The sequence below is a fragment of the Dipodomys merriami genome, unplaced genomic scaffold, assembly GCF_024711535.1.
Source record: "Dipodomys merriami isolate MVZ:Mamm:240054 unplaced genomic scaffold, mDipMer1.0.p SCAF_2, whole genome shotgun sequence".
NCBI classification, from domain to species: domain Eukaryota; kingdom Metazoa; phylum Chordata; class Mammalia; order Rodentia; family Heteromyidae; genus Dipodomys; species Dipodomys merriami.
The window spans coordinates 53,126,927-53,151,450 of NW_027203381.1; the positions used below are offsets into that span (position 1 = coordinate 53,126,927).

The following is a 24,524-nucleotide window of genomic DNA, read 5'->3' on the forward strand; positions in this document are numbered from 1 at the left end:
GACATTGCCCCATTTGTTAGGAAATGGAAAGGTTTGGAAACAATTATATTAAGTGAAGTAAGCCAGGCCCAAAGAAGCATAGGTCCCATGGTTTCCCTTATTTGCAATATCTAGTATAGGTATGAGTCAAGCGGAAAAGGTCAGATAATGTGATGTTAGGAAAATGAACCCTTAAATATGTATTTTAATGTTTTCGTTTCTTTCATGCATGTGTTTCTAACGCATTTATAAGATTATTTCTTTGTTGCTTTGTATGTCCCTCCCCCACAGTGTAACCCCCGCTTTCACTATATTTGATGTCAGTATAACATGTGGAGGAGATGGGGACAAACAAGTCGTTTAAGGATTCAGGTGGACCTGTTGCAACAATGAGAAGTACAAAATGTCATGTCAAAACCAACTTTACAATGTCGGTGTGGGGGGGGAGGGGGTATAATTGGGTGGGGGGAGGGGGGAGGCTGGGAAGGGAGGTGAAGGGTAAACAAAGGAGGAGGCTGCAATGCTTGGTAAGAAATGTATGCATTATCCTGCCCATGTAATTGTAGCCCCTCTGTACAGTATGTTCTCAAATAAAATAAAATAAAATTAAAAAAAAAAAAAAGAATTCTCAAGTTCAAGAAAACCTTCCACATGATGGGTGCTAATGATAAAGGGAGCTAAAATGTTTCAGGTCCTTTTAAACAAATATCCTTTAGGTAAAAAAATTAAGCAAGGACATGCTAATGTCTAAGTATCAATTATATCTATGAGCTAACTCAGCCTCTTAAAAGACCGAAGTAGGCTGGATACTGGTGGCTCACACCTGTAATCCTAGCTACTCAGGAGGCTGAGATCTGAGGATCCTGGTTCAAAGCCAGCCCTGGCAGGAAAGTCCGTGAGCCTCTTATCTCCAATAAACTACCAGAAAACCAGAAGTGGTGCTGTGGCTCAAGTGGTAGAGCACTTGCCTTGCACTGAAGAGCTGAAGGTCAGCGCCCAGGCCCAGAGTTCAAGCCCCACGACCAATTTATAAAAAAAAAAAGAAAAGGCTGAAGTACTTTGATATTTATTAGAATTATTGGAAAGTGCAAGAAAGATATCAGGGCTTTAATTTTTATAACAGTTAATTATAGTGTTACAAATGATCTTACAACTAGTGTTCAAATGATGAATACACAAATGTATCCAAAAGCATTATCTATTTTTATACCTAAAATATGCACTATAAAGAAGTTCTAAAAAATTACTTGTAATTTACATATATCCTAGAAACATTGGCAATCCATAAAACTATCTGTATAATAGAGATATTACTGTCTTAGATTCACTCTTGAAGGTGGGGTTTTATTCCTATAAAGGGCATATAGCACTTCAGCTTATTTCTAATGAAACATTGTAACAAAAGCTGATTACATAGTTCTGTAGTATATTTTGAATGAAGATCATTCTAGTTTCCCAGTATAATGATACATATTTAAAACAAATATCATATCCAGATAGAAATTTACTAAATGAAAAATTACAAAATGACCAAAACAATTAACATAAATAGTTGTAAGTTGTTCCTTTTACAGCTCCCGGCATTTTCACTCTAGTTGACACATACATCTTCAGTTTCCCTCTGATCACACACTGTCTACAGAACCAGGCACCAACTTGTTAATGCTGGGCCAGTTTCTTCCCCCAGTACATCTTCACCCTTTAGCTATGCTGCTCCCTATAGGACTATAAGTTCTTCCCTTGCGACCTATGTGGAATCCAATTTGGCAGTCATTCCCCAGCTCTACTGCTCTTAAAGCTGGCATCTTAGTTCAAACACATGCCTCACTTGGCTACTCACCTAATCTCACATGTATTTAGTGTAGCTTCAAAGGCGTAATATACCCTGAAATTCATTCAGAGATGACTCTATATCAGCACTTCAGGAAGGGAATGGAAGAAAATGACAAATTTTCAGTAAAGCACTGTCAGCATATGTATTATGGGATAGCTCCTACTACATAAGCTTTTTCTAAAATTATAAACATAGTAAGCTTTTACTTTTTAAAACCAATGTAAAGATGTTTAAGCTTCTTATGGTAATTTTTATGTGAATTGTCACAGTAATGATACCTGAATATCTACTATACTTATAAAATAAACACTACAAGGCACCAATGAAGAATGACATATTCAATAGCAGGTGAGGAAATCTTAGCTCATATTAACAGTTTTCTGCTATAATTTTCAAAACAGAAAGCTTTTGAGTACTGAAGAAAAGATCAAGGCTTTATGTTAAAAACTCAGATCTTTTAGGAATTCTCTGTGTACCTATTGCTCTTATGACCAAAGTTTTACATGTATCCAAAGGTAAAGATATGTTACTAGTGGGCAATAAACCGAACAAGAGCAGCTATAATCATGTAACTGAAGACATCCTTGGATATATTATACTTTAAAGGTAATGCATTCCAAATTCTTTATATTTTCATAACCTGTTGTCATTTTGATGTGAGTAGATTCTCTCTTTCATACTTATACCTCTCTTTCTGACTAAGTTGCTTCATACTTACATTTCTTTTCCTTCTTTAAAACATACAGTTCATACATTTGACTGTCTTACTACCATAGTCAATACATTCTGGACCAATGCACTCACAGCAGGCGTTATGAAACCACCGATATTTGGATGCTCCCATGGACTCACAGGATATTTTACACTGATGTATGGACATGCAGTCATCAAAATAAACCACTGTACACATGTGCTCTGAAAAACAAAAATTAAGATTTCAACAGGAGAAAACAACAAGGATAAAAAAGTCCAGGAAATGTTTAGCTACCCAGTTGAATATTATTAACAGTTATTTATCTTAGTTCTCTTATTGCAGTGGATAGAGATGCGGTATAGGAAAAAAGATACTCATTTGGCCAGGTACTGATGGCTCAAACCTATAATCCTAGCTACTTAGGAGGCTGAGATCTGAGGATCACAGTTCAAAGTCAGCCTGGGCAAAGAAGTCCCTGTGAGACTCTTGTCTCTAATTAACCACTCAGAAACTAGAAGTGGAGCTGTGGTTCAGAGTGGTAGAGTGCTAGCTTTGAGCAAAAATTGCTCAGGAACAGCACCTAGTCCCTGAGTTCAAGCCCCACAATTGACAAGAAAAAAAAAAGATACTCATTTGTTAATTATATTGAGAGTTCTTCCAGTTCAAATAAAGAAGACAAAGTGCTTCCTTAGACTGTTCTATCCGATTTCATACTTTGACCTAATTATTTGGCATAAAAACTACCTACTAAGTTAGGCATTTCTAATAAGGTTTCCTATGCACAGATAATTCTTTTTTTTTTTTTTTTTTTTAATTGTATTTTATTTTATTTGAGAACATACTGTACAAAGGGGCTACAATTACATGGGCAGGATAATGGATACATTTCTTACCAAGCATTGCAGCCTCCTCCTTTGTTTACCCTTCACTTCCCTTCCCCGCCTCCCCCCTCCCCCCACCCAATTTTACCCCCCTCCCCCCACCCAATTATACCCCCCTCCCCCCCCCACACCGGCATTGTAAAGCTGGTTTTGACATGACATTTTGTACTTCTCATTGTTGCAACAGGTCCACCTGAATCCTTAAACGACTTGTTTGTCCCCATCTACTCCACATGTTATACTGACATCAAATATAGTGAAAACGGGGGTGCACAGATAATTCTTTAGCCAAAAGATGCTTGAAAAGTACTGTTCTAAGTGTAAGGTCCACCCTGGGAAGGCAAGGCAGACTCCTTCCTTCTCTTGGCTAAGTCTCTGTGTACCTGTGACACCAAGGTACCTGGCACATCTGGAGGTCACATCCTGGGCCACCCCATCATGCCTCCCATCAGACTGGGGGAGGGTCCCAGGCCCTGAGGTCATATCTGAATCTAGTATGGCCACACCTTCCCTCCCTGCTTAAACCCAGGCCCGACCTTGGCCTGCCCCTTTTGGTCATGCCTCTCTATCATGCATGCTGGGGACAAACAGTTTGGTAAAATAAACTTCTCTTCCTGTCTGAATACTATGTGTGTTCTCTTTATCGGCTACCTAATTACTACCTCACTAATTACCTAACACTAACCTTTTTTTTGTTTGTTTTTTGTTTTTTTTTTGGGGGGGGGTCCGGTCGTGGGGCCTGAACTCTGGGCCGGGGCGCTGTCCCTCAGCTCTTCAGCTCAAGGCTAGCACTCTATCACTTGAGCCACAGTGCCACTTCCGGCTTTTTTCTTTTTGCTTATGTGGTGCTGAGGAATCGAACCCAGGGCCTCAGGCATGCAAAGCAAGCGCTCTACCACTGAGCCACCTTCCCAGCCCCCTAACACTAAGCTTATACTGAGAATTGACAATAAAACAAAACAACTTACGTTTGAAATGATGCAAAGTGATTGGCAATACACATTAATCATTAAAAATTATTTGTAGATATGGATGCTAGTGGCTCATGCCTGTTATCCTAGCTACTCAGAAGGCAGAGATCTGAAGATCACTGAAGCCAGCCTGGACAGGAAAGTCCATGAGACTCTTATCACAAATTAATCACCAGAAAACTTGAAGCAGAGTTGTGGTTCAAAGTGGTAAAGCACTAGGTTGAGTGAAAAAGCTCAGGGACAGCACCTAAGCCCTGAGTTCAAGCCTTATAACAGACACAAAAAAAAAAGAAGAGAAAAAATTCTTTGTGTGAGGCCAGGTGCAGTGACTCAAGCATATGATCCCACCTACTTGGGAAGCAGAGAGAGGAGTGTCATGGTTTGGGGCCAGTCTGGGCAAAACAGTAAGACCTTATCTTAAAGAACAAACCTGAGTATAGTGACATATGCCAGTAATACAAGTTATGCAGAAGGTATATGTAGGAGGATTGTAGTCTGAGGCTGACCTATACAAAAAGTAAAATACTCTACCTGAAAAATAACTAAAGCAAAAAGGGCTGGATGTGTAGTTCAAATGGTGGAGTGCTTGCCAAGCAAGTGTGAGACCCTGAGTTCAACTACCTCACTTCTGACAAAAAAAGAGAAGAGATAATATTTATAATGATTTTGTTTTAAACAAAATAATCACTTTTCATTAATTCTTTTTTATTTTTGGTGCTGGTACGGGAGCTTGAACTCAGGACTTGGGTACTGTCCCTTAGCATTTTACACTCTACCTCTTGAGCCACTTCTCAATTCCAGGTTTTTGCTGGATAATTTGTGGTAGAGTGTCTCACAGAGTTTCCTGCTCAGGCTGGCTCCGAATGGAGATCCTTAGATCTCAGCCTCCTTAGTAGCTAGGATTATAGGCCTGAAGCACTGATGCTCAGCTTATTACTTCAATTTTTAATTCTCCTGATGGCTAAACCAGTATAACCACCCAGCTAGAAGTATAAAGCACATGAAATAAGTGCCAATAAAAAATCATCAACAGAGAATATATAAGCAAAGACTCAGTTAAACTTTTATCCAGAACCACTTATACAACTAATGAATCTCCCTGGTATCTGAGGAAAGGCTTATCAGAGAAAGCAGACATGTATTAGAAACAATGAAAAGCAAATCTTCCAGGCAACAAATGAGCAGTGCCAGAAGGAGGTAATTGTATTGTGTGTTTAGGAACTAGATAGAAGCAAGCCCAACTAAGAAAATGTCAGGACTACTATTTGGGAGGAAATCTGGGGTTGTGTGCGCAGGACATTGAAGAAAAAGGATCTTGAATTTGAGGGCAGTCTGGGCCTTACAGTTTCCAGTAAGATGTTGTTTCAAACAAATAAATGCATTTTTTAAAAAGGCTGATTATGGTGGTCTACAGGAGTATGGTAGTTTTGTTTGAGGACAGACTAGGCAAAGTTAGCACAAGATTCTATCTGAAAAATAAGAACTGGGAGAATGGCACTTGTCTAGGAAGAAAAAAAAAAAGGACATTGAGAGGTGGCATAGCACCAGAGCAGACAAAAACAAAGAGACTGGCAGTAACAAAGTGGACATGTTTGAATTTGCGAGTGACTGGAACTACTAATCTATTTCATATATTATTTACTTTGTACCTAAAATGGGATAGCCATTATGGACTCAGAGAGTAGTCAAGAAATCCAAGGAACTATGTAGAAAATAGGTAAAATGGAACTACAAACACATGGAGGAGGAGGGAGTGGCTGTTCCTATCTGGAGAAAGATACACATAGGTAAGGGGGCATGAAGGAAAAATGGGCTGTCATAAAAGATGCTTGCATTTGCAGGAATTAGTTTCCTAGAAAGTATTTTGCCTTCAAAGGTAATATTCTCCTCCTCCCTTCCCCCCCAACCATGGTACTGGAGGTTGAACTCAGGGATTCACTTGAGCCATGCCTTCATCCTAAGAATTACTCTATCATTTAACAAAAGCCTATTTTGAGGCAGCACTTGTAGGTCCTATTAATCCCAGCAACACAGGAGGCTGTTTGAGGCTAATGCAGCAAAAAAGCAGGGGTAGAGCTGTGGTTCAAGTAGTAGTTCACCAAATAAGCAAGCAAATAAAAACCCCTGAGGAGTTCAAACCCTGGTATAGTGGAGGAAAAGCCTGTTTTGCTTTCATTACTAATTCCAAAGCTGTATTCTTTTTCATATAGTTAGTACTGTAAGAGAGGGTACAACTAGACAATGAAAAATATAAATTATCCTATTGATACATCATAATCTTATGCTTTTTCCTTCAGAACTGAAGTTTGAACTCAAGGCCTCACACTTGGTAGGCAGGTGTTCTATCACTAAGTCACACCTCTAGTCCCTTTTTGCATTGGTAAATTTATTGTGTGTGTTGGTTCTGGGACTCGAACTTAAGGCTTGAGTGCTGTTCCTGAGTTTTTTGCTCAAGGCTAGCACTATACCACTTGAGTCATAGCTCTACTTTCAGTGTTTTGCTAGTTAATTGGAGATAAGAGTCTCATAGATTTTCCTGCTGGGCTGGCTTTGAACTATACCCCTTCATAGCTAGGATTATAGGCCTGAGCACTATCTACAATGAAAATAACAAAAAGCTCAAAGTAGAGAGGTGGCTTAATTGGCAGAGTGATAACCTTGAGCAAAAGAAGCTCAGAGATGGCTCAGGCACTTAGTTCAAGCCCTAGGAATGGCAAACACACACAAACAATTTTAGCTGATAACTGTAGCACCATTTGCAGCATCAATGCTATTATAAAAACCTGACTTCATCGGACACTGGGATGGCTGCTTTAGGTAAGGAACATGAATACCATCTTATGAAAAGAAAAGAATTAAGAATAGTCACCTATTTTGCCAACAAAGCCTCCAGAAGTATGGAGGAGTTTTGCTGACATACTGAAAAGCCCCATCTACTCAGGGTCATAGAAATCTAGAATCTCTATAAAACTACAGTTTAAAACCAAAAAGTGGTTCCAGAAAATAATAAGATTTCATACATTATCATAGAACCAAGAGAGGCCCAAACAGGAAGACAGCTCTAGCAGGTACCTTTATCACTGGAATAAGGTGCATGAACATTATTGCTAGGAACAGACACATTTTGATGATGAGGCTGGTTCACAGTTTCCAAGAATGAAACCAGATTCTCATGATGTGAAAGTTCTTCTGCAACAGGGAAAGAAACGATGTTCCAATTCAACTGGGTGTCTCCTTCTGTGAGTGCCCGGAAAAGGGATGGGATAGGCTCATGCAGCTCCTCTACTGTGCTCTTTGAAGTGGGAGGAGTGTCACTGTAATTTCGAGGATTGCACATACCTGGAAGAGGCAAAGAGAATAAATGTCTATCTTACTGACTGTGACATCTGGGTCTTGTTACTGCTAAGCCATGAAAACTCCACATATTAAAAGTTCTGTGACTTCTAACATTGTATGTAGTTTGTTTTGTTTGTATTTTTTTCCTGAAATGGCCTACAAGTGATGATACCTACTCAAATAGCTTTGAGCAAACTGAAAACCCAGACCCTGTAAACTCCTTGGAGAAATGAGTAATTTCAGAGCTGGAGCAGCTCAAGTACACAGTGAGCCAGAAACAGAAAGCAAAGAAGTGCTGAATGAATAAAAGATACAACAATCATTCAGAAGGGGCTTCCACTGACTAAATCGATGATAACATTAGATTACTTACTACCTTGTGAATCGGCAGGATTTTTGTGGGTATCTCTATTATTAAAAAAGTGAGCAAGTGGAAGACAAGAAGTTCTTCTGTATTAGCTGATAAAGGTACAAAGACTGAAGGAAACAGCAAAGTACCATTTGGCACCATCACAAAGGCTTTTGATAAGATCCACTGACAAATTCATTCATGGATGCTAAGGGTAGAGGGTGAATTTTGATGAAGAATATATTGGTGTCACCTTAGAGAACTCCACAAAGTACTTGTTGACTTGTATGTGGACAAGAAATCCTGTACCTATAAGTATGATTACACTACTAGTGATAGGATAGGTTGGATGCTGTGTGTCACCACAGACAGGTATCTAGTGTCATTTTGGTGATAGTGTTGCCCAGAATGTGTGCTTTTAAGTCTGGTTATTAGTAAAGATCCATCTAGTGGACAGAGATTGTGGGCTACCTGTTACAATGAAATGCCTGAACTCTAAAACCGTCAAGGGAAAAATTACGGGAAAATTCCAAAGTACATGACTGAAGAGACATGACAACTCATCACATAATCCTAGACAGTATCTTGAACCAAAAAAAAAAAAAAAAAAAAAAAGAAGTGTTGAGATAGCTAGTGAAATCTGAATGGTGTTTCCATTTTTTTTTTGTGGCAATGCTGGCTTTTTGATTGGGAGGGATGTATGATAGTTGGTAGAATGTGTTGTTGGAAAATTCAGACTGAATTTCAGACTAAAACCTGCTTTGCTCTACAGAGTGTATGTAAAACGTAACTGCAAGTGTATACACAGGAAGAATAGAGCAAGGGAGACTGAGCAATAGAGCAACTCAGTAAAAAAATGTTACTAAAGGAATCCCTTTTACCCTTATGGCAAGTTTCTTCTAGTTTTGAATTTATTTCAAAATGAGTTAAAAATTTAAAAGAATATGACTGGAGAGAATTGGCAACTGAATTGGTAGTTGAAAAGCTCTACTGGGCCTAGCTATTATTATGTCTAAAATCTTTTGTAACATTCTTTTTTTGGGGGGTGGGGGGTCTGGTCATGGGGCCTGAACTCTGGGCCTGGGCGCTGTCCCTCAGCTCTTCAGCTCAAGGCTAGCGCTCTATCACTTGAGCCACAGCGCCATTTCCGGCTTTTTTTTTTCTTTTTTTGCTTATGTGGTGCTGAGGAATAAAACCCAGGGCCTCAGGCATGCAAGGCAAGCGCTCTACCACTGAGCCACCTTCTCAGCCCCAGTTCCAGCTTTAGGCTGGTTAATTAGAAATAAGAATCAGGTAGATTTGCCTGCCCAGGCTGGCTTCAAACTTTAATTCTTTAAATTCTCAGATATCCCAAGTAGCTAGGATTATAGGAGTAAGTCATTGGCATTCAGTTGGCTTAAGTGGTACAATACCTGCCTGGCAAGGGTGAGTACCTGAGTTCAAACCCTGTATCACATACATATATTATAAATAAAAAACCACTGATTCTCTCAGGATTTCCATACTTATACAAGGCCTCTCAGTGAAGACTGAGCACACTTCTGTGGAGGTAACATTATAAGGGCCTTAAGTACATCTGAGAAGAGAAGAGTAATGATTACAATAAATATAGAAGAAAGCTATAGTGCTATGATGTGATTTTTGGATGGACAACCATTTCACCTTCATGTTCACAAGAAACTGAATATAACATGTAACATATAAGCAGGCATGTAGTATAATGGTTCATAGCATGGGTCTTGACTCTACAGTAGCAATCTGACTTTAAAGAGGTCATTTAAATTTTCTGGACTCAGTTCCTCATGAGGACAGATGAGGAATAACAACTTCAAATTCCTTAGGGTTTTTTTTGTTTTGTTTTTGTAAGGACTGGAGGAAATACCTAGAAAAGGCTTGGTGTATTAAGAGATATACAATCATTAACTATTTCTATGTTACCAAACTTATTTGACTAAATCCAATTAAGAGACTGCTATTGTGACATTAAAAAAAAATCGAACAAGTTTACACTCCCACCAACAATACAGTAGGGTTCCATTTTCGCCACACCCCCTCCACCATCTGTTATTATTAGATTTCTTGATTATAGCCATTCTAACTGGGGTGAGGTGGTATCTCAATGTAGTTTTGATTTGCATTTCTTTTATGGCTAGAGAAGTTGAGTCTATTGGCCATTGTTATTTCCTCTTCAGAGAAGTTTCTCTTTAAGTCTTTAGCCCACTTATTTATCGGGCAGTCGTTTCTTTGAGGATTTGTTGTTGGGGGCTTTAGTTTTTGAGTTCTAAAAAGACTCCACATAGAGCTCCCCTATGACCTAGCAATTCCACTTTTGGACATTAACCCAAACGATCACAAACAAGGCTATACTAAAGCTACCAGCACAACTATGTTTATTGCAGCATTATTTATCACAGCTAAGATATGAAACCAACCCAGATGCCCCTCAGTAGATGAATGGATCAAGAAAATGTGATATACACACACAGACACACACAGACAGACACACACACACACACAATGGAATTCTATGCCTCCATCAGAAAGAATGACATCGTCCATGTGTTAGGAAATAGAAAGACTTGGAAAAAATTATATGAAGTGAAGTAAGCCAGGCCCAAAGAAACATAGGTCCCATGGTTTCCCTTATCTGCAGTAACTAGTTTAAGTCTAGGACAAGCAGAAAAGGTCAAAAGCTATGTACATATGACCATATAAGATGATGCGGCTGGGCGCCAGTGGCTCACACCAGTAATCCTAGCTACTCAGGAGGTTGAGATCTGAGGATAGTGGTTCAAAGCCAGCCCAGGCAGGAAGGACCGTGAGACTCTTATCTCTAATAAACCACTGAGAAAACCAGAAGTGGTACTGTGGCTCAAGTGGTAGAGTGCAAGCCTTGAGCTGAAGAGCTCAGGGACAGCGCCCAGGCCCAGAGTTCAAGCCCCCATGACCAACCAAAAAAAAAAAAAAAAAAAAAAAGAAAAGATAATGTTAAGTGAAATGAACCCCAAGATAGAGACACGACTTGTTTTTTCTTTCTTGCTATTGTTTTTAATGTATTTAAAATTTACTATGTGATTTTTTTTGTTTCTTTTGTATGTTCTTCCCCTATGGTATAACCCCTGTTTTCACTGTATTTGATGTCGGTGCCCTGCATCTTTTATATACATTTTTCTAATTTGGGGAGGGGAAAAAAATAACAAAATGCTGAAATAAGGATATAGGTTTATCCATTGTAACAAAGAGATGTACAAGACACTATGTTGAAAATGAACTTTACAATTTGTGGGAGGAGGGGGGAGTTGGGGAGGGAAGGGATGGTAGGGAAAAAACAAAGGAGGAGATATAACAATGTTCGATAGGAAATGTATTCATTACCTTACTCATGTAACTGTAACCCCTCTGTACACTATTTTTACAATAAAAAACATAAAAAAATAAAAAATTGAGCCTGGTGCTGGTGGCTCACACCTTTAATCCTAGCTACTCATGAGGCTGAGATCTTAGGATCATGGTTTCAAAGCAATCCCAGGCAAGAAAGTCCATTAGAGTCTTATCTTCAATTAATCACTCAAAAACTAGTACTGGAGCTGTGGCTCAAATGGTAGAGCACTAGCCTGGAACAAAAAGGCTCAGGGACAGCACCCAGGCCCTGAGTTCAAGCTCCACAACAACAAAAAAGTTTTATTAGGCAAAATTCTAGCTAATAACACAGTATATATTATAAATAATGCTAAGCTATAAGGATCATCTTTTTTTTCTTCCAAATATACTACTAAAAATGAATCTAGGTAGAAAAGTCAAAAACTCATTCACCCCAAGTAAAGACTCATCTGAGTTTCTAAAATTTATAGTATTTACAAAACATATTGCCCTTGTTTGGTCTTCTTTTTAATGAACTGAAAAACACTTTAAATGGTTTTGTTTTCACAATAGTCATTGAACAACATTAAAGATGTAAAGACATTAAAAGAAAGTATTAACAATATTAAAATTGTATCATTCTTGACAAATTGATTCAATGTACTTCAAATAAAACTCTTAAGGTTCTTTTTTTTTTTTTTTTTGGTCAGTCGTGAGGCTTAAACTCTGGGCCTGGGCTCTGTCCCCCAGCTTTTCAGCTCAAGGCTAACGCTCTACCACTTGAGCCATAGCGTCACTTCTGGCTTTTTCTGCTTATGTGGTGCTATGGAATTGAACCCAGGACCTCATGCATGCAAGGCAAGTACTCTATCACTGAGCCACCTTCCCAGTGCTCTTCCTTTTTTTTTCCCCAGCAAATCTAAGAAAAGAATGGTGTACATGGGCATTTCTTTTCTTTTCTTCTCTTTCTTTCCTTTTTTTTTTTTTTTTTTTGCACAGCTGAAGACTAAAGTCTAGGATACTTCCACTGAGAAAATTCCATTTCTTTTATACAGGATTACATTAGCCTCATTTTGTCATCAATCTAGTTTACTTATTTAGAGACTGGGCCTTGTTATGTAGTGCAGACTGACCTCAAACTTTTATTTTCTTTTTCTTAAAATTTTTTTTTGTAGCTTTATTTGACACTCATGGGTTAGTTCTCATTCACATTGATTGTACATGGCAACAGGGACATAGATTATGGTTTTTTGGTGAATCTCCATCCTCATATTTTCTGGATAACTACATATGGATCTGATAAGGAACATTCCTTATTCCTTTGGCACAGACAGCTTTTTTAAGCCTGGTATCTTTGTGCACACATGGAGTCCCCATATCTTTCATGGCAAGCTTCTGCACTATTTGAGAGCACAAGTGACATGTTTTGTAAAGCCCACTTGGTGGATGGATGTGCTTATGCATGTTGATAGTGTATTCTCAGGTCACCACTTCACTAATGATTAATGGCTCATATTCTTCTCATGCTTCTTTGTGGGAGCCATTCTGTTGGGCCCAAGTTGGAAAGGATCAAACTCTATTTTAAAAATCACTATTTGCCAGGCACTGTGGCTCATGCCTATAATCATAACTACTCAGGAGGCTGAGATCTGAGGATCATAGTTTGAAGCCAGACAGGGCAAAAGTCTGTGAGACTCTCATCTCCAATAAACTACTCAGAAAAATCCAGAAGTAGCACTGTGGCTCAAGTGGTAGAGAGCTAGCCTTGAGCACAAAGAAGCTCATGGACAGCACCTAGGCCCTGAGTTCAATCCCCAGGGTTGGCAAAAATAAATACATACATAAGTAAATAAAATCAGTATTTATTAATTGTACAAAGGTGTGCTTAATTCCATATGTGAATATATAGTATATTTTTATGAAATTCACTCTCTCCTTTGTTTTTCTTATCCACTTTCTAATAATTTTGAGAAATACTGGTCTAGTCTGCCACCAGTATTTTCATTCCCTTGAAAATGTCTTTTAAGCCAGGTGCTGGTGGGTGGCTTATGCCTGTAAACCTAACTACTTAGATATGAAGATTGTAGTTCAAAGCCAGCAATCTTGGAGATCATGGGAAGGAATGTCTATGAGGTTCTTATCTCCAATTAACCACCAGAAAACCACAAGTGGAGCTGTGGTTCAAGTGGTAGAACAGTAGCCTTAAGCAAAAAAGCACAGGGACAGAAGCCAGGCCCATGTTCAAGCCCAAAGACTGACAAAAAAAAGTGTCTTTTGTGTGCATAGTGTAGTGGTGTGTGTATGGGGGGGGGGCGGGTAGGTGAGTATTGAAGCTTGAACCCAGGGCCTTGCGCTCTTTCTTACCCTCTTCTACTCAAGGCTGGCATCCTACAACTTGACCCATATCTCCACTTCCAGCATTTTGTCGGTTAAATTAGAGATAAGAGTCTCTGGGACTTGTCTGCCCAGGTTGGCTTCAAACCAGGATGTTCAGATCTTATTCTTTTGAGTTGCTAGGATTATGTGTTTTTATGAAGTAGAAAATGTAAATTTTAACAAAGTATAATTGATCGATTTTTTTATTTTCATTTATTGTGCCTTTAATGTGGTACCTAAAATCACTGCAAAAAACAAGATCATCCATATTCTTTATACTATCTTCTAGAAGTTTTATGTTATGTTTGAATTTAGTTCTGTAACCCATTTTGAATTAGTTTTTCAGAATGGCATATAATCTGCATATGCATTATTTTACTTGGTGAAATGCAGTTGTTCTTGCAGCATTTGTTGAAAAGAGTATTTTTACCCCAACGCAACGCATTTCTTTGCTTATCTGTCAACAATCATTTGACTACATGTATATGGGTCTATTTCTGGTCTCTATTCTACATTAACCTAATTGTGTATTTTTTTTGTCAACACTACACTATTTGGATTAGCTTTACTATAAATCTTGAAGTTACCTTGAAATTAGGAATTATAGATCTCCAACTTTGTTCTCCCATTCTGTCTTTCTGTCTCTTTCTCTCCCTCTCTCTAAATATATATCAGACACAGACACAGACACACACACACACACGTTCATATTCTGCCAATCCTGGGTCTTTAACTGAGGTCTCTGTTTCTGTCACTAAGTTTTAACCATTGCTATGAACATTTTTGGTCATTGTGTAAATATTTCATATAAAATAAAGTAGAAAAGAAACAATTGCTAAAAATTGTTAACAAGCAAAAATAAACAAGTGGGTTTTATAACTACTCAGAAAATTATTTCAAGTGACCTGGGAACACAGTATTTGCACTTATATTTTCAGCAAGTATTTTTTTTTCTTTTTGCTTATGTGGTGCTGAGGAATCGAACCCAGGGCCTCAGGCATGCAAGGCAAGTGCTCTACCACTGAGCCACCTTCCCAGCCCATCAGCAAGTATTTCAGAATACAGAAATTTTAACTTTTGATAGTCTCATTAATTTATCATAAAGCATACAAGTAACCACTAATGTTAGAAACCAATAACTTCAGCTTAAATGCATTACAAATATTCACTCAAGAGCAATAGAGATCTTTTAATTTCTTTTTAGTTTTTGTTTTTTTACCAGTACTAGAGTCTGAACTTTGGGTCTCCCCTTTGCTTGCTTGGTTGATGCTATACCACTTGAGCCACACTGCCAACTTAGCTTTTTGCTGGTGATTCTAGAGATGGAGTTTCATAGCCCTTTCTGCCTGGGCTGGCTTTGAGTTGCTATCCTCTGATTCTCAATCTTCTGAGTAGATAGAACTACAGGAGGGAGTCCCCAGTGTCTGGCTCAGATCTTGTAATCTTACTGTGAATTGACAATATTATCCATACGTGTTTATGCATATATATAAGTATATGCATATAAAACACACATGTATATATATGTATAAAACATATATTCATATTTAACACATATGTGACACATACATACTCTACAAACATTCACACCAAAACATATTTTCAAGTAGTTGAATTAAATGCTTACATGTATGTTATAGTTTAATATAACTTTTATTGTATATGTTAATTTTCATTCAATGCACTAAAATAATCTAGTTCCTTTTTGTATCCAACATACAAATATAGTTATCAAGAGCGTAGAATAAACTGCCTCTCTTAGATAGTTTAATGCAATAATGGCTCACATTTTGAGTCATAATCATTTGGTTTCAAGATGAACATAAAGGGACTGAGAAAAAGATACTTCTGCTCTGGTTCTTGAAGAACTTACTACTACAAGGAGAAAGGAGCTGATGCAGGGCTGAGGGAGGAGAGAGAGAGGACAATGAGTCTGAACAAAGTACATTATATACAAAATACAAAGTACATTATATACAAAATAGCAAGAAAAACAAATTTAGAAGCTCCATCTCCAAATAACCAACCATCTAAAGATAAGTAAGGTGGAGTTTCTTCACAGAGGAACATGGAAGATTCAGAGGTTAGGAGCAATAACTAGAAAGAAGCATGACAATTCTGCAGAAAGTAAAACCTTTAGGTCCCTGACTTTTCTCCCATGATTAAAGGATACAAGAGCATTATTTTCTTCCTTTTTTGGGAGGGGTTATTATAAAGGTGATATACAAAGAGTTTATGGTTCTATAAGTAAGGTAATGAGTACATTTCTTTTTGGACAATGTCACACCTTTGCTTGCTCCTTCCCAGTTTCTCCCTCCCATCCCTACTCACAAGTTGTATAGTTCATTTTCAGCATAGTGTCTAGTGAGAACAACTGCTACATTTGTTCACTCTTTTTCACTTCATTTCTGTGGTCCCCTTACCCTCCCAAAGACACATAAGTGAACAAAAAAGACAAAAGAGAAAAGAAAAACAACAAAAAAGAAACAAACTTCTTGCTTCATTTCCTAGAGCTCATTTTGATAAATACTATTTTAAATGATTAGAGGCACATAGGCATTGTGCCTGTGTTCCTCTCCTAAGAGTATCCAACTTCAGTCTCACTGTATGTGAATGCTTATTTTCCTGTATAATTTAACATGTCCTAATGTATTTTAGATCTAGATTCCACAAATGAAAGAGAAAACACGTGCTGTTTGTCACTCTGAGCTTGGCTTGCCTCATTTAACATGATTTATTCCATTTTCCTGCAAATTACATAATAATATTCTTTCTAATGTCTGTGTAAATTTCCATTTTTTCTGCTTCACTTGTATATTGTAGGGCACCTGGGCTGTTTCCATAACTTTGCTATTTTTTGAGGAACCTCTATACTGTTATAGTATACTATATGTTATATACTGTTATAGTATACTAGTTTACATTCTCACCAACAGTGCAATAGGGTTCTTTTTCCCCACATCCCTGCCAACATTTGTTGTTCGAATTCATGATGTTGGCCAATCTAACTGAGGTGACAAGGAATCTCAGAATTGTTTTGGTTTGCATTTCCTTTATGATCAGTGATGTTGAGCATTTCCTCATGTTTCTTTGCCATTCTTATCTCTTCTTCTAAGAAGTCTCCCTTTAGCTACTTTACCCATTTAGTGATTTGTTTATTCGACTTGGGAAGGGTTAGTTTCTTGAGCTCCTTGCATATTTTGGATATTAGGCCTTTGTCAGATGTATTGCTGGTAAAGACTTTATCCCAGTCTGTTGTCTGTCTTTTCAGTTTAGTAACTATGTCCTTTGCTGTGCAGAAACTTTTTATTTTGATGTAAGCCCATTTGTCAAGTCTCTCCTATCTGCTATGCCCCTGGACTCTTTTCAAAAGTTTCTGCCTATGCCTATAAGTTCTGGTGCTTCTCCTACTCTCTCTTGCAGTAATTTCAAAGATTCAGGGCCAACTTTGAGGTCTTTTATCCACTTTGAGTTGATATTAGTACATGGTGACACACAGGGATCCACTTTTTGTTTTCTGCATATGGATACCTAGTTATCCCAACACCAATTATTGAAGAGGCAATCTTTTTTCCCCATTGTATATCTTTGGCTCTCTTACCAAATATCAGACTACTTTAAGTATATGGCTTTGTATCTGGGTCTTTTAGTCTGTTCCATTGATCTTTGGGTCTATTTCTGTGCCAACACCAACTTGGTTTTGTTATTATAGCTCTATAGTAGAGCTTCAGGTCTGGGATTGTGATACCATGAGCAATGCCTTTTCTGCCTAGCATTGCTTTGGTTATTATAGGTCTTTGGATGTTCCACATGATATTTTGGTTGTTTTATCTCATAAAGAACTTCAATCGGATTTTGATGTATATGGCATTAATTTTGTAGACCACTTCTGGCAGTATGGCCATATTACTTCTACCTATCTATGAATGTGGAAGGTCTTTCCATTTTCTGATGTCATCTTTAATTTCTTTCTTCAAATTTTTATTGTTGTTTTAAAGGTCTTTTGCTTCCTTGGTTAGGTTTATTGCAAGATTTTGTTGTTGTTTTTGGAGTTGTTTTACTGATTTCTCTCTCTGCTTATGTACTGTTGGTATACAGAAAGGCTGCTGATTTTTCTGGGCTAATTTTGTATCCTGCTACTTTGCCCAAGTTATTGATCAGCTCTAGGAGCTTGGGGATGGAGTCTTTTAGAATCTTTAGACATAAGATCATGTCATCTGTAAATAGGAATAGTTTGACTTCTTCTTTTTCTATGTGAATCCCTTTTATGGCTTTTTATGCCTTATTGGTCTGTCCAGGAATTCCAGAACTATATTGAAGAGGAGTAGAGGGAGTGGAAATCCTTCCCATGTGTCTGATTTTAGAGGAAATGGTTTCAGATTTTCATTGTTCAGTATGATGTTAGTCTGTCATTATATTACCTTTATTATTTTGAGATTTGCTCTTCCTATTCCTAGTTTCTCTGGGATTTTTAACATGAATGGATGTTGGATTTTTGTCAAAGGCTTTTTTCTGCATCTATAGAAATTATCATGTGGTTTTTATTTTAGGCTCTGTTAATGTGATGTATTATGCTTATTAATATATGTTAAACTAGCCTTGTATCTCTGGGATAAAATCTACTTGATCATAATGTATGATCATTTGCTGAATTTTGCTGGCTAGTATTTTCTTGAAGAGCTTTGCATTCTTGTTTATCAGATATTGGACTACAATTTTTTTCTTTTCATTAGAACCCTTCATGATTTTGGGATGTATGTGATTCTGGCTTCAAAAATAGTTTGAAATTGATCCTTCATGTTCTATTTCACTGAAAAATTTGAGGAGTACCAGTGTTAGTTTAACTTTCAAAAGTTTTATAGAATTCAGCAATGAACCTGTGAGGATCTAAGCTTTTCCTTGTGGAAAGACCCCAGATTACTTCCTCAATCTTATTGTGTGTTATGGCTCTTTTTAATGGTTTCTATCTTCTTTGTTCAACTAAAACAATTTGTATGACTCTAGAAATGTACCCATTTCTACTAGATTTTCCATCTTAGTTGAATAAAGGCTTTCAAAGTAATCTTCATAATCTTTTGGAGTTCTTGGATGTTTGTTGTAATGTTTCCTTTGGCATCTCTAATTTTGTTGATTTGAGTATCGCCATCAATTTAACTAGTGTTCCATCTATTGTATTGATTGTTTAAAAAAGAACAGCTTTTTGTTTCATTGATTTTATGTATGGTCTTTTTAGTCTCTATTTTATTAACTTCTGCCCTATCTTTACTATCTCTCCCCATCTAGCAGTTTGTTCCTGTTTTTCTAGCAGCTTTAGTTGCATCATGTAATTATTTACTAGAGCTTTTCTGTTTTCCTTATGTACATGTTTAGAGCTATGAACTTTCCTCTCAACACTTCTTTTCCTGTATCCCAGGGTTCCAGTATGATGTGTTCTCATTTTTATTGAATTGTAAGAAATTTCTGGTTTCTTCCTTTATTTCTTTAGTGATCCATATGTTGTGTGTTGTTCAGTGTCCAGTGTTTGAGTGTTTTCTACAGCATGTTTTGCTGCTAAAATCAGTTTAGTTCCATTGTGATCAGCTCTGTCAGCCTTGTTGTGTGTCCTAGAATATGATAAATCTTGGACAGTGTTCCATGGGCTGCTGAGGAGAATGTGAATTGTGTGGTTGTTGGGTGAAATACTACTTGGTGAATGCCCGTTAAGTCCACTTGGGTTTTGGGGTCACTTGATCAGGGGCTTCTTTGCTGATCTTTTGTTTGGCTTACCTGTCCTGTGATGGCAGTGGAGTGTTAAGAGTCTCCCACTATTATTGTGTTGTCATCTGTCATATTTTGTAAGTCTAAGTGCTTAATGTATTTAGGTGCTCCATCATTTGGTGCACATATATGGACCACTGTAATTTTTTGCTCATGGACCATTACCTGTTATTATGTGACCTTCTTTTTCCCCTTTGTACTTTTTTTTTTTGGGGGTCCAGTCGTGGGGCCTGAACTCTGGGCCTGGGCACTGTCCCTCAGCTCTTTAGCTCAAGGCTAGCGCTCTACCACTTGAGCCACAGCGCCACTTCTGGTTTTTTTTCTTTTTGCTTATGTGGTACTGAGGAATCAAACCCAGGGCCTCGAGCATGCAAGGCAAGCGCTCTACCACTGAGCCACCTTCCCAGCCCCCCCCTTTGTACTTTTTTTTAAAAACATGAAGTCTATTATTTTTTTTTATCAGATAACAATATGGCTACTTCTGCTGTTTTTTTTATTGTTGATATTTTTCCTCTTTCTGAGTAATAAGTCGGATGTTTCTTGATTTGTGCTAGGTTCTTACTACTTGGCTTTCCATGGCATCCACCTGAGCTTGGGTTTCAGGTTAGATATTTGTATTTCTTTTTTCTTTTTTTTTTTTGGTCCAGTCGTGGGGCCTGAACTCTGGGACTTGGTGCTGTCCCTCAGCTCTTCAGCTTAAGGCTAGCACTCTACCACTTGAGCCACAGCACCACTTCTGGCTTTTTTTCTTTTTGCTTATGTGGTGCTGAGGAATCGAACCCAGGGCCTCATGCGTGCAAGGCAAGCGCTCTACCACTGAGCCACCTTCCCAGCCCAGATATTTGTATTTCTGACAGAGCAGAGAGATCAGAGAGAGTTCTGATATTGCCGTGTCTCTAGACTGCCATTTTGGATCTTTCCACAATGGGTTACTTTCTAGAGAATAAAACTAAGAGGTCCTGTATTGGGAATGCCAAATACTGAAGAGTGGAGATGAGAAGGGGAGAAAAAAAGTAAGTAAGTGAAGTATGCACAATGAATTTTGTAGCAGCACTGCTCAAATTACCAGAGCCTTTTCATACTTGCATAACACTCCCTCTTTTACCTCTACCCAACTTCTATCCCTGATAGAAAATTGGAAGATCCTTCCCTGACAATGCTGTCAACCTGGAACATAGGGCTCTTCAATTGGAAAAATGCTCATTTTTCAATCATCTTTCAGTGAGGAAACTAGATTCCATATCTTGTCCCCAGTGCAGAATCCCAATCAGCTTTGGAATACTCAAATTTTACTGGAAATTGATAGCCAAGGGTTGTCAGACATTTCACAAAGTAGAAACAACACAGAGCAGAGAGAAAAATCTTGACAACAAAACTGTAAAACAGTCCTAGAAAGAGTAAAAAAGAATCACATAAAACACAAACAGTATGCTTCTTTCAAAAAGACAGTCTGAGAGGGGCTCTTGAAAAAAAAAGTAAAAAATTTGAAAATTGATACAAGAGGATTTAAGGGTGTCCCTCAGTGTCAGAATGATTGTCTAGCATGTGTGAGACTTTGGGATTCATTCTTCCCCTAACATGCATGGACTCACATAAATGTACATGTAAGTGCATGTGTGTGCACATACACAAAGATGATGATGATGATGATGATGATGATGATGATGATGATGATGATGATACAAAGGCTAAAAGATTAGGAAGTTTCTTAAGAAGTATACCTAAAACATTTATTATTGACTTAAACTGATTACTAAAGTGAATACTGATTTAACAAGTATTGAGTGATACAATGATAATAAGAAGACAAAGACATAAGTCATAATATTTGATTTGAAATGGAACTAAATAACTTGAGAGGAGGGGAGGGGTTGGAAGTTATAGGGGAGATGACAGAAGGTATGACATTGATCAAGATGCATTATACATATAAGCTGACAAGCTTAATTGAAACCCCTTTGTACAACTTATTTAAAGATACTAAGATACTATGTCTCTATGTATATCTATCTAAAATAGAGAACCAGATGCTTGTTTCTTAAATCAATCAAAAAATAGTAAAAAGAATTTTATTTAGAATTATAGAACCAACACTGCAGAGTTGAAGATAGTGGTTATCTGGGGTAGGTCCAAAAAATTTAGAGGAAGTGAGTGGACTTTTTTAGTAGTACCTGATTTTTTCCATGTATGTTAACTTTGCTACAAACAAAAATTAATGTAAAAATGATCAATGTGAAAATTTCCTATTCTTAAGAAACAGACATTCAAACAACAGTTACAGGAACATTTACTATATGATCTTGCAGGACAAAGGCTCCTATTTCAGTCACATGAAAAAGGCTTCTGAGAAAATGGCATATTTATAGTGGTGTCTTTCAAGGTAAAAAGAGTTGACTATCAGAGATGGGATTCTGGGTGTTTCTTCTAGCAATAGTCTAGGCATTTAAACTTGTTTGTTTGTAATGCACGCTGTCTAATCTTGCCATCCTCTTGTCTTACTCATCTTCCTAAGTGTTGCAATTACAGATGTGTGCTACTTTGCCCTGATCTGCATGTAAGTTTACTTTTTTTTTTTGCAGACTTTCGAAATAACCATTTTATTTTGTTTACATTTTTATTATTATTATCTTTAAGTAGTAGTACAAAGAAGTTCCCACTCTACAAAACAGTATATTAGTACAAGGTGTCTGACAACATTGTCATACATCTCTCCTAACCTATCCCTTCTCCCACTTTTTTTAAAATTGAGATTAGGTGATAACATAAATTTTACCTGTTTCACAGTATTGTGGAATACTGATACTTAGTTAAAGTCACAAACACATTTTAACCTTCACAAGGCAAATTGTCATTATCATGGTCTATAAAGTTTGTGAATTCTATGAGCTTTGACAATACAAGTTATTTCTTCCACATCAGGTGATGATTACATTTCTTTCCTCTTGCTTAGTGTAGGCTGTTCCTTCTTTCCCTCTCAATCCTCCCTTCCCATCGCTGTCTGTAAGTTTACTTTCTAAAACACAAATGATAACATTCTATAAATACACTTGTATATATACTAAAAATTTTTTTTACATATCTTGGAGACTGTTTCTCATAAAACATGCTTCTATTGGGTGCTGGTGGCTGACACCTGTAATGCTAGTTACTCAGGAGGCTAAGATCTGAGGATCGTGGTTTGAAGCCAGCCCAGGCAGAAAAGTCCCCATGAGACTCTTATCTCCAATTAACCACTCAAAAACCTGTACTGGAGCTGTGGTTTTGTTTTGAGCAAAAGAGCTTAGGGACAGTTCCCAGGCCCTGAGTTCAAGCATCATGACTAACGAAAAACAAAACTCCTACAAACATGCTTCCTATTAAAAATAAAAACAAAGCTGGGCCCCAGTGCTTCACATATGCAATCCTAGCTAATCAGGAGGCTGAGATCTGAGGGTTTTGGTTTGAAGCCAGCTCAGACAGGCATACCTGTGGCACTAATCTCCAATTAACTATTACAGCATTGCCCTTAAGTACAAAAGCTCAAGAACAGCACTTAGCTTTGAGTTTAAGCCCCAGGACTGGCACATGCAAAAATATCAAAGCAAAATGCTTTACATAAAAAACTGGATAGCAGTCAAGTGCTGGTGGCTCACGCCTGTAATCTTAGCTACTCAGGAGGCTGAGATCTAAGGATCATGGTTCAAAGCCAGCTGTGGCAGGAAAGTCCAATAAACCACCAGAAAACCAGAAGTGTCACTGTGGCTCAAGTGGTAGAGTGTTAGCCTTGAGCTGAGGGATAGCACCCAGGCCCAGAGTTCAAGCCCCATGACTGATCAAAAATAAACAAAAACAAAACAACAAAACAACAAAAACAAACAAAAAAACCTCTAGACAGCATAAAAGATTTAAAACAAAGTTTCTGGTCCCCCATTCCTCTATCCTACAAAAGAACATTTACATTTCCTTCTAGACCTTTTCCTGTAAAAGTAAGTAAATAAGTAATATGTAAATACAATTCAACACAAGCAAAGGTAATAACACAATCTTCCAAATACTATAAAGTACTATGTAAAATAATTTGTATTTTATATCTAAAATAAAACTATGCATGATAACATATACAGGGCTCAATGTATTGACACAAAACCAAACTGAACAAAGGAGTATACTTAAGGGAAGAATCCAAAAGTATAACTCATTTGAACAACTAATGTACTGTTTGTTAAAACAAATACTAGTAAGTGGAAACATGTTTTGCAGGTAGGAAAGGGTAGAGCACAGGAATGGAGGAAGAGGGAATAAATGTGGTCATTATATTCAATGCACACTATGTAAACAATAACTATGTAACTCAAGAGACAGGAAAGGAAAAATAGGGGAGAAGCAAAGAAGGGGTGAGATTAACCAAGAAGCACTGTACTCATGACCTAACTTATGGAAATGTAACCCCACTGTAAAATGACTCAATAATAATGACAATAATATATTCATATTTCTTAAAGTGAAGGATTTTGTGATAAAAAATATTAGGAAACTGCACTGCAAATCACCTTACCAACACAATCACAGCATTCGTCCCAAAGGGCCCCAAGACACAGCATACACTCTTTACAGCAGGAACAATTTCCTTCTCCAGGCCGGCACTGGCATAGCTCCTGGAAACAGGACAGATGTATCAATCTAAATTACTATGTTTAAGATTGTTTTAATCAAAAGAGTAAATATAAAGTATTTGCACTTATAGTAATTTAGTCTTGATGTCATTTTTTAAGTCAAAATTTTTCCCCCCTTTTGGATACATACAGTGAACTCAGGTGCTTTTATCTTACTTTGTGACAAAACATTTATTTCATAGTCTATAATCTTGTTTTCCATATAACCTCAAGACACAACTGAGAAGAAAAACAAAACATACTTTTCAGCTATTGAATTCATTGTTCAAACTCATCTAAACAGAGACGTCTTGTAGTTTCTCAACATGTAAAGTGTGAATAAAAGCATCTTTTAA

The 24,524-nt window shown here is 37.5% G+C and overlaps 1 protein-coding gene across 2 annotated transcripts in view; it reads right to left on the bottom strand.

Moving 5' to 3' along the window:
* Positions 1–390: 390 nt before the first annotated feature.
* The window catches only part of Twsg1 (twisted gastrulation BMP signaling modulator 1), a 51,849-nt gene continuing 27,715 nt past the window's right edge, over positions 391–24,524 (bottom strand). For both annotated transcript variants that reach the window (XM_070029647.1, XM_070029648.1), the window contains 3 exons: positions 24,072–24,171; positions 7,432–7,698; positions 391–2,728 (listed from right to left, as the gene is read on the bottom strand). In XM_070029647.1, the coding sequence (XP_069885748.1) occupies positions 2,547–2,728; positions 7,432–7,698; positions 24,072–24,171 (549 nt within the window). In that variant the 3' untranslated portion in view covers positions 391–2,546. The remainder of the gene's footprint in view (positions 2,729–7,431; positions 7,699–24,071; positions 24,172–24,524) is intronic.